Below are 20754 nucleotides of genomic sequence, written 5' to 3'. Positions count from 1 at the left end.
GAATTGTATGGAACGAGTGTTTTTAAATATTAAAATCAGTTATTTAGTTTATTACTCAATTCAAAACATCCATTGTAGCCAAATAAATGCACAGAAAATACGAACTATTGGTGAGTTAGCTACAAATTATTGCAGTATTAAAAAGTTGCGAACAATACGAACGTAATTTCTTCTGAGCACGTAGAAACACAAATGTAGGGAAGCTTCTACTGCTGACTGGAATGTACGATTTTTGCAAAATTATTTTTTTTTAGTGCCTGGGTATTTTTATTTTTTCATTATAAAATCTTTCTAAAACAAAAGTATTTTCACAAGCTTTTTGTTTAACAAGACTTCACTATATTTGTTGTTATGAATCAAATTATACTTATATCCGTCCAAATATAAAATATGCGTCCAACGCATTGAACGTTGCTCATTGAAACTTTTTTTGGATAAAGAAAAACGACAGAAAAACTATATTCTTGCTTAAAAATAAACTAGAGTTAGAATATGTTAAATAAAATCTTTCTTTCTCGTTTTTGTTTGCAGTAAAACACCATGGAAAACGCTGACAAGCTGCAGCTTCCCAATCTTAACAAAGAAGTTAAGAATGTAACAACATCACCGATGCGGTCACCAGTCAACCAATCGTTGCTGCTACCCAAACAGTCGTCCGGATCAGCTACAGGTAGGTGCAGCAAGGGATTGCACAAACAAAAGTGTGTCAATAAGCAAACGAAATCCCATCCACCACGAGCTGCCCCGATGAGTGCCGCTCTAGTAACCCACCGCAATTAGGAGGTGGTTTTTGTATCTTCTAACAAAACCTACTGTTCTTTACGTACTTCAAATAACTTACAAAGCGAATACTTGAAAAAAAGTGCAAAACAAACCCTCTCACACAAATCTAGCTTTGATCTTATCATTCGCCTCCTGATCCCACACCGGACAAAAGGTGCAACGATACAAAAAACAACCCCATTGATGATGCTTGTTTTGTGTGTGTGATGCATTCACTTCTTGCGGCCTACGCGAGGAGACGGAAACATTTTCCTCCCCCCTTGAGGTGGGAATGGGTGAGAAACTGGAATGAATATTTCATCAGACCGGGCAGTGAAAATCGAAACTTTCCCATCCATCCATCCCTCGTCTATGGCCTCTCTCGCACTCGCATGACGCACGGGAAAGCTTTTCATTGATAAAACCTTCAAAACGTGACTGGGGTATTGAGAGCACAAGCATGGAGAGAACGCTTTTCCAACAAACAGAGAGAGAGAGAGAGAGAAAAAGCGCGAGAGACAGAGAGAGAGAGCGAGAGAAAGCTTCACGCAGAAGTCGGTAAGCGCAAGCAGTCAAGCTTATTCTCCCTCTCTCAGCAGCTGTAACACGCCGCGCTAACAGTGCTGTGGAGGAAAATTTTGCCACCAGCGTTTTCAGTTTTTCTCACGACGGACGGTCGACATGATGCATCACAGCTCGGGAAGAAGCATCAGCCCGTCGGTGTTTGGAAACTCGGTTCGATCGAATATTCGGTGTTCGGTGGTGTGGTGATGGTAATGGTGGCGCTTGTTCACTTGCCGTACTTACAACAAACCTCGCACTCGTTCCATTGTGTAGCAACTCAATCCTCCAAAACTCCAGCGATGTAAAAGCGCTTCAAACGGCACACCGAAAGGCAGCGCTTGTCCGCGATACGTGTTGTGTAAAATTCACGTCCGCTCGCTCGCTTGCAGTGTTTGTATGCGTCTCTTCCTGTCGGGGGGAGAGAAAAAAAAAACCCCGCCGGAACGTTGTACGGCAGTGTGTGAGTGAGTTGTGTTGTTTACGTCCCCAAAAAGCACCGAAAAACACTGCCCGGCGGCCCGTACACGACACGCGAACGTAACTTCGATCCGCGTTTTAGTGTGCCGTTGCGGTTTGTTTTATCGGTGTCGGTTAGTCGGTGCCTTTTTTGGTTTGCGCTTTTCTGGTCGTCAAACCAGGGTAAAATTACGTAGAAAAACGGAACACTGCTCGAATTTCCCAAGCGGCCCGAGAGCGGGTTGAAGTGTTGTACCGGGAAGCACTTACCGGCGCAAGGGGAAGCGCCAACATCAAGCAATGTCAAGTGTTGGGATAATTGAATTTCTACGTACTCTCTGGGTCGGGTTACGTTTAACAGCGCCAAACGTCGTTTGTGCATCGAGCTTGCATCGCGTATCCGTGTTTTTTGGGTGGCGTGTTTTCTAGTGCACTTTACCGTTTTGTAAGTCTCGCGTTTTATGAGGGATAAGTATCGTGTTTCGGAACTTTGAATGAGTTTTTTGGTAGTGTTGGCAAAACGATTCAACCATAAAGTTTGTGTAAGAACTTTTGGTCCTTATTTGCAGTTAATTCCGACATGAAAATGAATGTGACAAATTGTATCATAACTAGATTTCAAATTATTACAAAAAATAAGAATTTATTATTAGAATAATGGTTTGATGCTATTGGATAACGTTATAATAATCAAATAGGATATTACTCTTTTAATTCCAACGAAACGTTTGCAGTATTGTTTGACCTTCTATTGCTTAAAAAACGCTGCAAATGCTTTCCACAGTAACTTGAAACGAGGACCAATGAAATCAATTTACTCGTTCTTCTCTCAATGCATTTAATTGCAACCCAAAAACGATCAATTTTCCGCTCAACGACAATTGGAAATTAGTTAATCGAGTTCGTGTCTGTCTAAATTCAGGCACCGTTCAGGACAGCCTTAGCACTACGCCGGGGTCAGTTTTCCATAAGTGTGTGTTTCGTGAGTGTCTATGTCAACATTGGACGTGTGCTCCGTGTGCTTCGCAAAACTCTGGCGACTCATGGTCATCAAACATGTCCTCGGGCAAAATCGGGTCCTTGGGTCCGCTACACAGTCTGCCATTCCACCGCACCGAACCATATCCCGAAATTCGCATTTCGTGCACGCCGCACAGGCGAAATCACGCTCTCAAATCCCACCGAGAGTGCTAAAGGGTTTTTGCACTGCTCCGGGCAGCTGGGACGGACGCGGCAAACCGACCGAAGGGAATTCAAATCTCAGCCGGCCGGATGATTGATTGGGTTGGAATTGAATTGCAAAACGGCATGAAATCTCGTTTCCGTGTGTCGGCGCTCGGTATGGACAAACAGGCAATGAAAATGCTACAGGAAATGCTGGCACCATTTCCGTTCGATTCCGTTAGTTTGATTAGTGTCTAAATTTATAACTGATCAAGCGGGACAACGCGGCGGAAAGATGACCAAGGATGAGGAATCCATGGCCTTTTATCATATATAATGGATGGATTGAAAAAAAAACATTCGTTTAGAAAGTGAGATTATAAAGAGAAAGTGTAAATAGTGTTATTCGACCAATCTAAATTTAGTTCTTTTTCCATAGACGCACAATGGTCTACAGGCAGACCTTGGGGGTTAATTTTATATTTTTATTTCGTCTTACCTTCATAATTTCAACTTAAACTAGGATAGTTGTATAGTATATATTTCAATTTTCTGAGGATTTCACTAATATTCTCAACAGTTATTGTACTTTGAACATGGGTGTCTTGAGGCCTCATCCGTTTTTAACCCGAATTGTTTGACATACAGGGTTTTCCAAGCCATTTTCGAATGTGCACAACAGTATTCACCACCTGCAAGATGTTTTTCAACAGCTGTCACATATTGTATTGGCATCACAATAAAATTTCGGTTCTTACACATGATTTTCAACACATCACAAAGAACTGTCAAAATCAATCTACCTTAAGACGTGTTGAGACGATCATGTGGAAGAACTGAAAATTAACTGTGACGCAAATGCAACATTTGACAGCAGTTGAAAATCATCTTGGAGGCGGTAAGTAATGAAGTTCACATTCAAAAATGACCCGATGAAAAAAAAACATGACAGCAGCTCGTTGAAGTGTTTAAAATCATGCTGAAGAAATTAAAAGCTATTATGATGGAAAAGAAATGTCAGATCGATGTGGAATAACATTTTGCTGGCGGTGAATAGCAATGGTTACATTTGATACTGACTTGGAAAACCCTGTAACTCTGATATAGCATTGCCATTATAATAATATTTAATTTCTTCAACATGATTTTCAACACATCTCAAGCAGTATTTAGTCTAACAGTTCTTTGTGATGTGTTGAAAATCATGTGCACTGAAATATTATTCTGATACAAATACAACATTTGACAGCTGTTGAAAAACATCTTGGAGGTAGTGAACATTAATTAGCACATTCAAAAGTGAAATGGAAAACTCTGTAAAGATACTCTAATTGACAAAACACTAATAAAAAAATTACAATGTTTGTACATTGCTCTGCGTTAAATCACAGTAATACGTTTCGCTTCGTATGTTCCAGCCCTTACGTCGTATTTTTAGTACAACACTTATTTTAGTTTAGTAGATTAGCATTGTTTTAGTACTGCCCGTAAACTGCTTTAAAACTACTCGAAATCTGCTCGATTTTTTTAATGAATATGTCTACAAATCCCTTCCACTCTTTGCTTACATTTGCTGAATGTAGCGACCTGTAGTTCTTTAACCATAGTGGCCTTGAACACTGTCTGCGGCTGACAAGTGGTGGTAGTGTCAAGTGATAAAAATACAAATCAAATCCTTTCGCGAAGTGGGGAACGTTGATTTGGGTGTGCAATGTTATGGTACGGCGAACAAAGCGTAGCTTTCACCGGTGCCACACGACGTGCCCACTGAGCGAGAATCGAATCGTTCACCACGGGGTAGCTGTGCAGCGCCGGGCCGGAAATGTGTAACGAATCTGAAGCGTCCGTCGCGTTTGAAAATCGATCGAACCGTTAACCGCTTTGCCTAGCAGTCCGCCGTCAGCATCATCAGCATACCGGACGCGCACCAACGATGATCGGCACCGTGTCAGTAACGACGGGTAAAACGCTCGCGTATCGCTGACACTTTGTCACCCTTCGGTTGTGGTGGCGTGAAAATTTCGTTTCCTACACACCCTCGTCCGGCGCTATATCCCCCAAACCGTGTGCAATCGGGCGGACGCGAATCAGATGATGAGTTTGTGCGGCTGGCTGAAAACCTTCAAGCGCAAGGGGAAAAATGCTGTCGGTGCCGATGAGGACGCTGGTGGAAGGACGGGGTGTGATGTGGACGAAACGCGCGAAGAAACTGGCGAAGCTGACGAACCGGAGCCAACGAATGGCAAACGAGGTGGGGGTTGGGGTCGGAAAATTAAAAGTGTCACCAAGCTGGTGACTGGTGAGCGGCGGGAGGAAGCTGCGCCGAAGGGAAAGGATGCGAATTTGGACGAAAATGAACCCGCCGGCGATGATGGCACTGTCGAATGTGACGATGAAGGTAGGTGAATGGTGATTTGTTTGGATATCGTAGAGAGCTCGAAACGAGAGGCGAAGGTCTGCTAGAGTGTGCATGATTGGGGCGTATTTTCTTCTCCTAATATTCGTGATCCTGATGAGTGATGGGTCCTACTAGCTGCGTTTGAAGTGGTGGAATTATTTCGATTGTGTAATTTACCTCTCACCCCTGTTTTAGGATTTTATGTTGAAATTAAAAAAAATAATACAAAGGAGCATGCATTATAGATTCTAAGAAATACAAACGAAGGTTGTTGCTTGTATTTGTACCGTAAGTTACGCCATATGATGGTATAAATTTTAATGAATAATTTTTTATGATGATTGTTTTGCAGGCCTTCGTAAAGCTCGTTACTGGTGATATATTAAACTGGTATTTCAATATCCCAATTAGAAAAAATCCGCAAGCGCCATGGCCACTGGCTGGAATACGTTTTTTGTTAACTCATTTTAAAAATAGCGAAAGGTATTCACTGTTTCTGTGAATGTTTCTGAATTTTGTTACCGCCTTAATTTGGGCTCTAACTCTCCAATTATTGTCTGTAAGGCACTAATGTTCGCCTACAAGGTATTAATTTTTGACAATACGCATCAATTTTTGTCTCTGAGGTTTTGACTATAAGTCAATTATTTTGTTTACTAAATTTAACCTAATATCTGAAACAATGTGTTCCAAAATTATTCGATTTTAAGCTTTTAAAAATATAATTAAACGAATTATAAAATATTAAAATTGTTAAGCCAAATAAGCACATTTTAATGGAGTGTAAAAAGTTGGGATGTATTTTGAGATGTTTACAATGTTTTAAAAATTAATTTAATTTTATTAGTTTCTCACACAAAAACTACCAAATTACTCGGTTTTTTGTAGCGCTTATATGATGTAAAATTACAATTATCAAAATTCTGCTTAATTTTTTTTTGTAAAATTATCATGATTCTTACAACTGTAAAAGATAACTGTTCACTTACATACAAAAATAAATGCGTTAGAGTAAATAATTGACGCCTGTTGTTTTAAAAATTTACGAAAAATTTAAATATTTTAGAAAACACATGTTGCGCTGATGGATGCTCGAAATTACACTTTCCAACCTGAAACGTAAAACATGCTGAAGTTTTCATCAGCTACCAGGCGTCTCCACCATTTGTATTTTCCTATTGGAAATTATACGAAGTGGTGAAATTATACGAAGTGGAATAAATAAATCATATTTTGTGACCATACCGAGTGCTTACCAGTAAATGCAATCAGACATGAAAATCTTTCACTATTAGTTGTATCGATCTGCGTGATAATGCCGGCTTATTTGCCTAAGCCTTTCGTGATTCATTAACCACGATGCAGCCACGGAACCGCCAAAAAAAAATTAAATAAAGATACTTACTATAAAAAAGACTTTAAATTTTCCTGGCACACCTGATGATATATGACGAACAAATATATTACGCTGTATATTGACTCGTCCCAGCTTTATCAACTACAGCTACTACACCTACGATGTGGTGCTGTTTACATCCGTACCGAAGCACGCTCGAAAGCGCCTGGCGTGTACACAACATGCGTTAACCTTTCGACCGGAAACGTGATGAATAACTTAAACCTTTCGCTGCTGTCCTAACATTGACCTAAGCAAACAACTAACCTTACCCAAGCCAACACACACACACACACACTCACAACACACCATCCTGCACAGCTTCCAGCGTGTACTCGGCTCTCCCTCTCCAACACATTCGTGTTTGAGTACATGTGTGTATGTGTGTGTGTGTGTGTGTGTGTGTGTGTGTGTGTGTGAGTGTATGGTTGTACCCTGGGCTGGTCTCACGTTGTGTTCCCTTTTAATGTGCACTGTTGAAATGAACTCGTGCAGTGGCATCATCAGCATCACCATCACCATCCAAAAGTGTCTAATATACCTCCTATCAATAACCGGGTCCCGCGGTGTGTCTTCGCAAAAGCACCGTCAAAGTATTGCATCCACCACCGCCCTCATTTCCACCAGCCTAATGGGTCATGGTGTGTTTCGCTGTAACGGCAGGCTAATAACGAACCTTGTGCAGCGCATTCCCATTCACCACGGAAGGTTAAACAGGGTGCGCCCCATATGATTAGCCAAGAACGCCAATGCTCGTGCCTGCTCGCACGGCGTAACACCATCCCCATGGGCGAGCCTTGCATGACGGATGGACGACGGGAGGTAGTAGAGGGGCATAATAGTAGAAGATAGTGCCGCCTGGCGAGCTTTATGAGAGTCTGCTCCGTTGTTGGTGTATTGATTATTTTGCATGCCTGTGCTGTGGCTGGGTTGAGCTGAGCTAGTGAGAAGAGAATATTATAAAGTTCTTCAGGGCGCTGTGGTGTGTTGCCCGACACAGGGCTCTGCTGTTTGGCCGTGAAACGCTGTGCAGAAAAATATGTGCAGAAGAATAAGTTTCTTGTGGCAAGTTTCCCACTAAACGATGTTTTATGAGAGCATAATTATGGAATGTAGAAAACAAAAAACGTACAATCCGACTTTAAAAGTACGCGTTTTTTTCCAGCAGGGTTGTTTCTTCATTTCTTTGAAACATTGTTTACACCATCGTACCAGCGCTACCAATCCCAACCGCAGCAGGCATCCAACCGAATGCTCCAGCACTAAACAAGGTTAATGGAAAGATAATATTTACAACACGGGTCCCCTCCAATCGCGCCGCTAGATCGTGCATTAAAGGGTGCTGCACAAAAACAAACATATCAGTTGTGCCGACAAAAGTCAACCTTTAACGGTTGAGAAGGTGTTGCCAGATAAACGTACGTTTATCCCCCTTCACCCCACGGTTGAGCCCCTTTGCGGAGGAAATCTGAACCTCTGTCGGTCGGACGGGGAATGGGTTGTTGGTGATGGCAGGCAGGCAGGTCTATCGACCTTCTAGCAAACGAGCACAGCAAACGAGCGCACTCGCGTCTACTTTCCCGGAAAACACACCTGCAAGCATTGCTTTCCAACACTCCTTGGCTGGCGACGCACCGCACGCCTCCTAAGCCTTCCTTGCGAACCTTCTTTGCGGTGTGGTGTAGTGCGTGTGTTTGTGTTCTTGACACACTGTCGTCACATTTGTGGTAGCTTACCATTAATCATGAGAGCATCTTGGAGCGCCACAAAATTAGAATAAAGCTTTAGCAGTGTACACAGGCCAACGATGTGTAAAGATCTTTTAATCGCGCGCTGAAGCATACAGCACAAGCATACGCAACAGAAAATGAAGAAAATGAAGCGATGAAAACCACATTTCAATTTTTCTCGCCCAAATTTGCTGATCGTAAACACAGCACAAAAGATGGTGGTGCTGATTTCTTTGGTGATTCAATTCCTGTGCGGTGATTTGCTTCTTCCCGCACGTGTTGCGCTTTCCGCAATCAGATATCACTTCCTTCCCGCGGCTGTGGTGTTCCGTCACAGCGCGTTACGCTTTCCGTTGTCTCGCTCGCGATCGAAGCTCCGGTTGCCGGATATTGCTATTTTGTAATCTTCAAACATTCTCCACGTGGCTGGCGAGCCCCTCCCGTCGCTCTGCAAAGTGTGTGTCCCCTTCCCGCCACCGGGTGGATCAGTTGCTGCAAAGAGCGCCATCTGTGTGCGGCGCCGTGTATTTTTAGCATGAATCTCACGCAAAGCAGCCGGGTACGAGTTGTGCGAGTTTGCTATGCTTTGAATATTAATGCAACATTGTTCTACAGATGCGTTATTCTGCTCACGCTGTGTCACTGCTCTTATGATTCTTTTTTAGGCGGGACGATTCTTGTATGTCAACGAATCCAGACATATTGCACGGTCTCATGTCACTGTCGGTTTTGATGTTTGTTACAGGAGCCACGGAAATAAATAAATAAAATGACTAACAGCAGAATTCTAAATAAAAATTCAGAAATGATTGACAATAATATGAGTGTGGTTTAATTCCACAGAAACTAACTTCTACATTATTAGCAGCCGTAAAAATATAAGAAAAATAACCAAAATAATGTTACAAATCAGTATGTTTCAAAAATTTGGATAGTTTCACAATACTAGCCATCTTTTTTACACGTTTTTTTTTTTTGACAGATGTTTGACAGTTGGCGGCAGAATTCATGTCAAACAACTCGCTAAACTGATTAATCGACCAGTTTATCAAGGCTATAACTAGTTTGGAACGATGTTTTAAAATGTATTTAATCTAATATCAAAATTCTCTTTAATGCATCTTTGGGATAAATGAAAACACGACCTTGTTTTGACATTTTTTCGAGCAGGTACTCGAATCGAATTCTTGCCTGATGGCTGAAATAATCTAGGCTGTAAATCGCTGGCTAGTTTGGTTTGTAGTTTTGTACGGAGTGTTGACATGATTTCAGTCGCCAACTATCAAACTCCATATAAAAAAGCTGGCTAGTATCGTGAAAAGTTTTTCCTTATATTTTGGCTGAAAAACCTGATATTGGACTTCAGACGGATGTCTCCGGAACGCAATATTCGCGTAACCTGGGAAAAAACTGTATAGAACATTAAACCCGGATGATGAATAATGTTCTACTCGGGCCATAGTTAGAAAATTAATTTAAATAGTAAACAAATGGCTCACACTTTTGAGCAAGGTAACATAATGAAAGTAGTACACCATTCCTTTATTTACTCCTTCAACTCGTTCTACGCCGGCTTTAGCATATAGTAAACGCAGGGATATTTTAATACACAGTAAAAATAAATTGTTTCTAGTGGTGGGAGCTCAGAATCGGACCTAACCGATTCCAATTCCGTGTTCGGAATCAATTCCAGAGCCGATTCGGATGCTGGAATCGATTCCGATTCCGGAGGCGATTCCGGAACCGATTGCGCAGCCGATTCTGGAGCCGATTCCGGAGTTGACTCCTTGCCGATTCCGGAGTTGACTCCGGTGCCGATTCCAGAGCCGATTCCGGAGTTGACTCCGGAGCCGATTCCAGAGTTGACTCCGGTGCCGATTCCAGAGTTGGCTCCGAAGCGAAATCAGTCCGGGAATCTCCATAAGAATGGATCTTTTACAAGTAAATTTTGATTTTTTGCGGTTATCAGTACGTAGTATGATGATTGGACCCAATTTTTGTGGCGATGCCGAACCTGACTCCGTTTGGAAACTGATTATAATTTAGGAGCCAATTCCGTTTCGAACGCCGATTTAGATTCCGGAACCGATTCCGGATTCGATTTCGGAGCCGATTCCGATTCCGGAGTCAAATTCGGAGTCAACTCCGGAATCTATTCCGATTCCAAAGCCGATTCCGGAGTCGATTCCGGAGCTGATTCCAAAGCCGATTCCGGAATCATTTCTGGAGCCGATTCCGGAACCAATTCCGGAGTGGATTCCGATTCCGAAGTCGATTCCGATTCCGGAGTCAATTACGATTCCGGAGCCGATTCCGGAATCGATTCCGGAAACTGATTCCGGACCTACTATCCGGAATCGATTCCCAGAAAACTGTGGAGCTTTCCCGGATTCGATTCCGACAAAAACTTCATTTTTCCCATCACTGATTGTATCTATTACTTAAGAAAAGGATGATTTTACCACAAAATGTATTAACAGTGCCATTACAATATTACCCTTTTCTAAATGGCTGTGTCTCTCAAATGAATCAATTTAATGGCATTGGCTCTACCGCCACCTGAAGCTCTCCCTGTTTCCTTAACGATCCAGTGAAGCGAAAAGTGTATTTAAAGCACACGATTAAACCATCCAATTAATAATTAAAACGCAATGTGCTTTTGGCTGATAGTCAGTTTCGGAACCACCGCAACCGTCTGAAATCACTTGCCGCCCCCTGCTTGCGCTGCTTGTGTGCCGCTTGTGTTACGCAACTCGTAACAACAGTGCAGGGAAAGAACCGAATCCTAACCTAGCACAACACCGACAGCCTGCGTGGGTGCCATAGCGGGGACTGGTTGAGTGAGTAACCTTCTTATCGCGTTTTCACGGGCGTAAAACGAGAGAAAATAATCCTTTTGCCCTGTCAATTTCCCACTTCCACCGCGCCATTTTCCAGTGGGCTGGAAGTCAATGGAAGACAACGGTAGGCCTGGGGGGTCATTTCTGTGCTGTCGGTGTGGGGTGGCCCGCTGAAAGAGGCTAAAATTGTAATTGCTCTCCCGGACCGGCAACCGCATGCCATTATCATAAATCTGCCGGTTTATGTTGATCGTCTTACGTCAGGAGAAAACCACTGCTTCTGGGGAGTTTGGGTGAGTTCTTCTTTTTTTTTTAAACCCCCACAAGCGGAAACTGTTCTGGATGTATGTGTGTGTGGGTGTGTGTGTACATTATGCTTATCGATTTTACCATCGGAGGGCTGTGTGGCATTAACAAGCAAATTCGTTTTACAACCAAGCACGCATCGGACGACTGGACGTGTTGCGAAAATTATGCACCGACAAAAGAGAGACGTTAGCTGGGACGAGATGACACACTAACCAGCTCGAACCCATAAACTCTAACCAGGAGGGATGGGTGGTATTTCCAAGAGGAAGAGATGAGCCTCACATTAGGTGTAGCTGAACATAAAGCCGGACGACGGGTGCGATGATAAAGTGGTTTTTATTTTTGGACTCACGTGACTGGTCTTAACCGTCCAGAAAGCGAGGTGGGTTGTTGCTCAATGTTGCTGCGGTAGAATGCTTTTAGCCCCAGGCCCAGCCAGCGTCGGAAAAGCTCAATCGAAAATCGTTTATTTCATTTGCGGATCGAATCAAATTACGTTTGATTGGGTTATTTATACAGCTTGCCTTTATTTTTAATCGACGCTGTGTGTTTCGATCGATCGCAACATTTAAACCCACCACCTACGGTTCCGATGAAGTCGAGAATCGATTAAAAGGGGAAGTTTAGCTTACCAAGCGCGCGTGGTATGGCATCACAGGGCGGTGCACGTACGACAAACTATGTTGTCACACACCGAGTGGCAGGCAGCGGTGCTTGGTTGCGCATAAATCAACAGCGCTTTGATTCTGCGAACCCATTTCGCAGTCATTAATATGCAGCGAGCGGCACTGATTGGATGAAAATGTTGCATTCGGCTCGGGTGACACATTGTGAGATGGTAAGCTGTTTTAATTGCATTGATTAATAACGACCATTCCGCACCGAGGAAATCGGAATGAATAATTTCTTGTTTTCATTCAAATTTATGATCAATGCTTCGTTACATCGGTATTATAAACAGAATATTTGCTTACTGGTACACATATATCATACTGTTACAGTAAGAGCATGTATCTTTAGGCAGCAAAATAACAGGTCATTTTTTGAAATATTTTATAATCTTTAAACTTGTTCTACACCCAGCAAAAGATACACATTCAACCTCATGCAAATAAAATTCCCTTCGCTCTACTGACTGCTCCGAATATCGAATAGCTGTGAATCGAAAACTCTTTTGCTCACACAGTACTTTGTGCACTAAAGGGGAAAAACATAAGCATACGCCGGTATCAAGCAGAAACATAAATCGTAACCCATTTATTGCGATTTTATTACCATTCTTTATTCGCAATGAAAACATCGCAGTCCGCCATTCTCGGCACTGGACGGAGTCCATGAGGGATACAACAGCAACAACAAAAAAACTTACCAGGACGAGACGATACGCGAGGCTCAAACGCATGGAGCAGTCATTTCCTTGCGCTGGTATAATTTGCCGTATCATATGCCGCGGCGCCAGCCCAGCCCAAATGTTTGTCCCGCCATCGACTGGCCGGGTTGTGTTTGGTGTTGTAGCTGCGAAAACAAAATCATCTGTATATTCTATGGTGTTTGCTATTGTGTATCATTGGGGTGTCCTTTTCTCTCTCTCACACACACATACACACACACATTTCATCGAAAGTGTGTGGAAGTACAGAGGGCGAGGACAGTGGTTGTTGGTTGGTGTGTTTATGCTTTGTGAACAACTTAGAGCCATCGTGACTAAGGACTGAACCGGTTTGCCCGAGCAGAATGATAAATGTGAGGATTTCGAATGACGTATTTCCTAGCTACGGTCTGTGTTGTGTGCCAAACTAGGGGGCACCCTTGTGAAAAGTGGCATGCTGTGAGCTCGTGAGCTCTCCTTTCGGTACTGATGGAACTGTGATGGAATAGTAAGGAATTTAATATTTTTGTGATATGTTGATATTAGCCATTTCGGCCTTCTCGAGCGAGCTTTTGCCCTTAAAGTGTCCTGTGTGTCGTCAAACTACCGTGTTTTGTTTGATTTATTGTGGGAAAATGTTAAAACAAATATAGGAAAAAAGGATCGCTTTACCTTCGTAAAACATGTATTCATTACTTTTTTATTTCAAGCTTTTCATTGTTTATAGTGTTTGCTACAAGACTGACTATTGCAGAATTAAACTTTAGATACAGGGTTTCCCACGATTTATTGGTCAGTTCCATGATTTTTTGGTGCGTTCCCACGATTTTTTGATCGTATCCCATAGACTTTTGGTTCGTTCCCATAATGTGTTGGTATTTTCCGATTGGATATCAAAACAATTGGACCAAAAAATTCTGAGAAACGTCCAAAAAAAATCGTGGGAACGCTCCAAAAAAAATATGGGAACCCACCCAAAAATGAAAGGAACCAACCAATAAATCGTGGGAAACCCTGTATAGCATTTAACTCCTTATCTGGTACAGTTCGCACACTTACATGACTGCTTGCTTGACATGTGATGTCAGAACAAAGGGAAGACATGTCCTTATGACCTAATTTCACAGAGATTTCAGGAACCACCCCAACTGTGGTATTTGCTTTGTTAAGTCATTTAGTTACCCTTTTGTCCTTGTTAGTCTGATGTCTTAGGAGTGTCCAAAATTGCTCATGATATCATGACTATTGTCTGTCAATCCCATAATTAATGATGAACGTATCCATGCCTTCTTGCCATTTCAATTTGGGGCTATCACACCCAAATCCTTCGCTGTCATTATAAACGAGTCTACAAAGTCTTTACTGGTTGGGTCGTTCGATGTCAAGCATATGAAATAGCCGTAATAAGGCGGATATGATTCTACAACAGAGAAACCATCACATAACTCGTAAAGCTCGTCACTCTGATAAGTAAACCTAAAGAGAATAAGTAAAGAGTAAAGTGAAACCCTTGGGCTGCCTTCTTGAAGTATCCGCAAAAAATATAATGTTGATGTTAAAGTACTTTAAAGTAAACAACGCCCAATAATGAAGAAGATTCTTCTCTTTGCCTAATTTTGATTGGAGGCTCTAGTCGGGATGTAAACATTACAACTCCAAGTGGATCAATAATCATTAGTGTTTGATAATACGAGTTCATTAATTGACGAATAGTACAATATTTGGCTTACTAGGTAGAATTTCTTGGTTTATCAAAGATATTGGTGAGAGCTTTCTAGCCAATTTCATATCAGTTTTATCATATCGATTACCACAACATGATTTGTAGAGTTTTTTATATATAGTTCATCGTATTGTTAATAAGAACAAACGTTTGCTCTCGAGTGTTGATTATATCTTTATATCATTCTAGTATGCCAGAAACATAGAGCCAAAATCTCCATGTACATCTCCGTAGCTCCCACCTTCACCTTCATCTTCCATTATTAGTTGAGGCAATTGTTAAAATGTACCATCTGCAAAAAAGGTTCCAACGCAAGGTGGTGCACCTTCATTGGCTTCATTTTGAATACACGTTTCACTTCGAGGGAGATACACATGAGAACATTCACCAGAAAGGCACGCGCTACGCCCGTTTTTTTTTTCCTCCGGTACACCCTTATTACCTTTCACAACAGAAAATGTGCATCCATTTATCTGGCTGCTGTGTAAGCTTGTCCTGTCCCTGGTCCCCTCCTGGTAAAGCTGCACCTTATCCCTCCGCTTGCAAAACAATGCTAACCGCCATCAAAGGCAGAATGATTCGCATGAACCATGGCAATACTCTTACATCGCGCACCGTTGCCGGTGGTGAAGCTTCTTCGTCTTTGAATTCAATTTTCGTGACTAGTCGCGATCTTAACATTCACCGGAACGAAACGAAAAATGTCTTCTGTTACACTGGCAGCTATCCATTTCGGATTCGGAAATTTTACTTTCGCTCTTTTGTGTTTTTCTTTTTATTCTTTTTTACGCTGCCATCTACTCTCGGCACAGCGCGGTAGTACATTAAAGCACATCGCTGGCAAGCATCAAGATGATGAAAGACGCTAGCCGGTTGCCAGCCGTACCAGGGAGGCGAAATATTTGCTCAATGAAAGCAGCTTTGCGTCTTTCGTGCCCACTCGAGGGTTTTGCCCAGTGGCGTGGTGGCGCTCGTTTTTTTTGTTGTATTATTCTTATTTCCAGAGAAAATAGATACCGGTGTAAACCGTGCGAACGAAGGAAGCTCACGTTTCTTTGCCCCAACATTGCCGCGATCCCGTACAGCCGAGCTACGACTTACTCATTTCTCTATTTTCGAGTAGCACCCTGTGAAGTGGTGTCTTTTTTCTATGAAGCTAAGAAAGGAGGAAGAAAAAAATGAGCAAATAACAAAGCAAGGAGGATCAATTTGTGCGTCTACGTAATTCAATCTGAAGCATCGCTGAAATTGTGTCTTCGCACACAGCTCATTTTTCCGCCAACATGCACGGCTACTGTATCCGCGCCCGCTTTGCGTTGGGTTGAATGAAGCGCACAAATGAGAGAAAGATTAATAAAATTTGCATCGTCTTGTTCCAGGAATGTCTCTTAAGGAATAAACAGCAACAACAGGCCAATCTTCTGTTTTATGTAACATCGTTATAGCAATTGAAAGTTTTAACACGATTCACAAAACACTGACAAGCCCATTTAATCCTAAAACTAAGCAGAAAAGATGTCTTCGTCACATAATTTTGGCCCGTTTTTTCTGTATCTTCAGCGTATTCCAGCGTGTGAGTTAAGCCTTTTCAAATGCATGGTCCCACGAAACCTTCCACGAATCGCAGAGAGCCCACAATTAAGCCTCTTCATACTTCCTTCCCAACGCAATTAGATGGGCAAGCTCTGTGGGGTTTTGCGTACACCTTTTCTACCAGGAACCAACCAAATTGACGCTCCAATTAATCCCTTTCTTGCCGCCCATACTCAGACAGCATGTTGCACACCTGAATAAACCCCCCCCCCCCCCCCCACCGCACGCGCACAATTCGTCAAGTATCACTTGGGCGAAGTATAATCGCATCATTCGCATTTGCTCCCGACAAGAAGCGCTTCACACGTAGTTCCGGCAGCGATGTTCGTAATTTACCGTCACGTTTGGATGGGGTTTTTTTGGTGTCTTGCGTCTTACGCTAATGGTGACGTTAATTCGCACACGCCAGGTCGGTTTTCGTGCTACTGTGCTGGCGGGCAATTAATTAGTGCACCCCGGTCCCCGCAGACAGGTGTGGGAACGTGAGCGATATAAAAGTTTCGCATCATGCGCCCCTGGCTAGGTTGAGGAAAAGGATTAAAAGCTTATAGCAAGGCCCTCGCACCCAAGGTTACCCAGCGGTTCTTCACACGCTCATTCATCGTTCGAATTCTTTGTGTCTATTTGAAACGAGAGAATAGTGCTTACACGAGTGCTTTCAAGCAAGCTCGAGAAAAGAACGAACGAAGGAATATCCTGTGTGAACAGAATGAAGGATTGCCTTCCGTTTAATTAGATCAAGCATGCGGTGGGCGCTGCTTTCAATACATAATTCACTAACGCCTGATAAAGTCCCGTTAAGGTAAGGAACTGCTACAGAGTGCTGTTCTAGAAATGGTACTTAATGTTATGTTGTGTGCTTGGAAAGATGATTGCATTCATTCGATTGCTTAATAGCTATACTACAGATACATGTCAGGAATCTTGGAAGCTTAAAATTTTGCGTTTGCTAGTGTTTTAGTAACTACTTTTGTAAAGTTGGGATTGTTGAAATTATAGCACTTTAAAATGCCTGTATATTAGTACCTTTTGTTCCAATGGATTTGGATTTTGAATGAAATCTAGCTAAAACGTCGTTAAACTCCAATAGATAATATGTAGCCAGAATCATAGCTGTAAACTAAAAAATCGTATCTCAGGATGCATCTATTTATTAATTCAAATTATATCGCATGTCTTCAGTATCTCATGAGTTCAAGGTCCTGTCTGGTCTGGTCATGTTTCTGCACATTGACTGTCACTGTCACAAGAGCATCTACGAAACAATAGGTCAACTTGCCACTGTGTCCATCAAATATTCACCATGCGTTTTTTCGCTCATCAAACGGTTCGCTTAGGCTCTCGGGCCCGAACCAAATCCACCGATTAACGCCCGACGTTATCGCTTGATCGGAATAATCTTTCGTTGCTTGCTGCTGTTCGCCATTCGGCACACCCTGCAAGCCATGTCGTGCAAAGATCTTTGAATCACCACGGGTTTTCCAGTTATCGTTCGATACACTCCGATTTGCTCGGCATATAGTGTCTTGGCATAATGTCGCCTCGTTTGACAGCTCATCGATTGGTGTGCGGTTGACTAGCATACTAATCAATGTCTGCTTCAAGATGGTCACCAGGAAAGAACACGAAGAGGCAGTAACATAGAAAACTCTTCTGTGAGCTTTTGTTTTTTTTTTGTAAGAAAATCCTCGTTCTTCGTTTGACTGTTTCACTGATTTCGCTGACTTGTCGATGGCAATTTAATGCCAATTTTTCTCCAATTTTCCCGCACGGCTAACCTCTGCTGGCAGTGGCAATTTGTGCACCAGCAGAAAACTGATCGGGAAGTATGATTTATCGTCCGATTGTGTTGTGACTCTATGTCCATTATCAAAGTCTTTCTTCCTCTCCTGCAAGATATCAACGTTAGTACGATAAACTTTGTTCGTTTAAGTTTCCAGCTGTCCTGGGAAGCTGAACCTCAAAACCAAGCTAGTCCGTGGCTAAAAAGTATGGATTAAAACAAAGGCTGCTGTGTCTTACTTATATATTGGTCTCTTTCTTAGTATACGACCAAGTCCATGCAAACTTACGCTTCATGTTTGTTTTCATTAAGTCAAACATGATCCATCTCCTGCCACATCATCCGCTTATCAACTCATCGCTCCACACATAATGTTCATTGTGTTGTGCTTGATGCTGCGGCTTTGTGTTTGTTGGCTGCTGCAGGGCACAAGCGTCTACTACTTATCCGAATGTGTCGGGGATATGTGAGCCCTGTCATAGCGTTTGCAGTGAATGCTGTAAGCACCCTGCCATGTCAGGCATACGGGCACAAAGAGAACCATTCGCGAATGGCTCCCCCCACTCTGTGTCAGGTTCTATTTGTCTAGAATGCGTATTTTATACTTATCTTTACCAACTTCGGGCCGTACGAACACAATTGGGCTCGAAAGTTTCCAGCCTACAAGCTTGTGTGTTTGCATTACTTTTCGAGGCCCTCGAGCGAATCTGTATCCCGTTTCGGAAATTTTGGAGAAAACTGCTGGTGCGCTATTGTTTTTCGCAAACCCAACTAAATAGGTTGGCATTCAATTAGAGCTCTCGTTCTAGAGCGTTGGGCTATGTTTTGTCCTGGATATTTCTAAGAAAATTTCTAACCTCATTGAAATTGATAAACAGTAAAATATTCTGCTATTTGTACAATTTCTTTCAAAAATTCTAATTATCGATGGCTTCCTCAATCGATGGAGAGCTCAAATCCAACAGTAAACCACAAATAACACAATACCCGTGAAGCTGTAAATTCAATCTAGAATTTCCTAATCAAAAACTCAATTTACGACACATCAGCTACAAGTGACAGGTCCGTTTGTGCCAACGTTTATACCCCTAGGGGCTGTTATGTTTGCCGTCTCTCTTTAGCTTTTCAAAAGAAACGCTGCCGTAACGATAAAGCCTGGGAAAAATGGGATCGAGAGGTTTGGCAAGAACACGGTAAACACTCACCTCATCTCCACCGATCCGAACAACCGCTTGCACAGCGCAGCTGTTCTGGGAAGGTTACGTAAAACGGCACCTTGCCACCTACCCTTACACCTACGCCGACGTGTGAGCCCGGGAATGTATTTAAGAAAACAAATATCTCTTACCTGGGAGCGGTGGAATCGAACCATATCGGCCCTCCCCAGAACTGCTGGTCTCTCGAAACCCTATCCCAAGAAACTACGTAATCCTTAGCGTCGTCGTCCCCTTTAAGCTGTTTAGGGTTGCGCTCAAATCGTCACCGTCGGCTCTGGGACCTTCTTGCTTTCTCTCTCTCGCTTACTCTCTTTCACGGATGAATGAGTAATGTGCATTCAACTTGCTTTGTTAATGTGTTTCTTCGTCTAATGCCCACAGCCAGCGTTTTCATCGGATCCCGAGCGCGCCGATAGGAACGATAAATCCACTACGGCAGACTCTGCCTGCCGTATGCACACTCACATCCCGACTTAAGCTGTCCACTCTGTTTGCTGGTGGAGCAAGGATCGTTGGGACTTTTTAACGAACAACAACAAAAAAACACGAAACACGTAAAGAACGGTACAATCCAAGTGCTTTCTCGTCCGTAAAGTTGAATGTATGAAAACATTTTAGTGCCTTTCTTTGTCGCCTGGCTGCCAGGGAAAATGGGGAAAAGGTTGGACTTTGAAAGGATTTCACTAATATCCCGCTGCAAAGTAAACGCCATTTCGTGAGGCGGAAAGAAAAAAGGTTCTGTTTGTTGTTTGCGTACTACCCGCTCTTCGTTTTGTGTGACCCCGGTCGCGTTTGGTCCATTGGGCCAGTGACGTTCTTAAAGCCTGGGTTTCGTTTGCGGAACTGTGGATTCCTAAAAATAAATAAATTCTTACGCAAAGGGGTTTAACCCGCCAAACACAGGGCGTGCACAGATGACTGAAGAATTAGTGTGACTTGAGGGTTAAGTGACAATAACAGCTCTATTAGCATTAGTTCATTGGTGAAGGGTATGTAAGGACGGGTACTGTCCGATACAATGAGATATTGAGTTTTAATTTTATACGTGTCAAGTCCTTCCCATACGCAATACAATGAGTGAATCGAAATGTGGCAAATATCTGAAACTACTGGAGAATAAAGCAGGCAGAGAAGTCTCGACTCGATCAAATGTTTCCAAATTTGTTTTCTAAAGGTAGTTCCGGAAGTCTCAGCAGGTTGCAGTAACTAGCAGATGTCTATTGCTGTAATATCAATGGCGCTTTAAGAACTTTGGAGTTCGTCACAGTTAAGGTTTTTTGTTTTAATGACTAGTGGTTAAACAAGTTGTCTAGGATAACATTTAATGAAGGACCCCATACGTCGCGCCATATCGATGCTTCTTCGGGGGTGCCGCAGGGGAGTAACCTTGGACGGCTGCTGTTTGTCATTTTCCTGAATGACGTAAAACGGTTGCTCCCTCCTGACAGCC

General features: G+C 42.7%; 1 protein-coding gene across 2 annotated transcripts in view; it reads left to right on the top strand.

Moving 5' to 3' along the window:
- LOC1270621 (cytochrome b5 reductase 4) overlaps positions 1-20754 on the top strand; it is a 60283-nt gene that overhangs the window by 10843 nt on the left and 28686 nt on the right. The window contains exons 1-2 of one of the 2 annotated variants that reach the window (XM_061659053.1): positions 1409-1535; positions 4530-5344. In XM_061659053.1, coding sequence (XP_061515037.1) covers positions 5038-5344 — 307 coding nt within the window. In that variant the 5' untranslated portion in view covers positions 1409-1535; positions 4530-5037. Of the gene's footprint in view, positions 1-531; positions 671-1408; positions 1536-4529; positions 5345-20754 lie in introns of those variants that run through there. The other variant, XM_061659055.1, reaches the window with a different exon arrangement.

The sequence above is a fragment of the Anopheles gambiae genome, chromosome 3 (genome assembly GCF_943734735.2).
Source record: "Anopheles gambiae chromosome 3, idAnoGambNW_F1_1, whole genome shotgun sequence".
Lineage (NCBI taxonomy): Eukaryota > Metazoa > Arthropoda > Insecta > Diptera > Culicidae > Anopheles > Anopheles gambiae.
The sequence above is the reverse complement of the archived record's forward strand: the minus strand, read 5'-3'. Positions and strand labels throughout refer to the sequence as shown.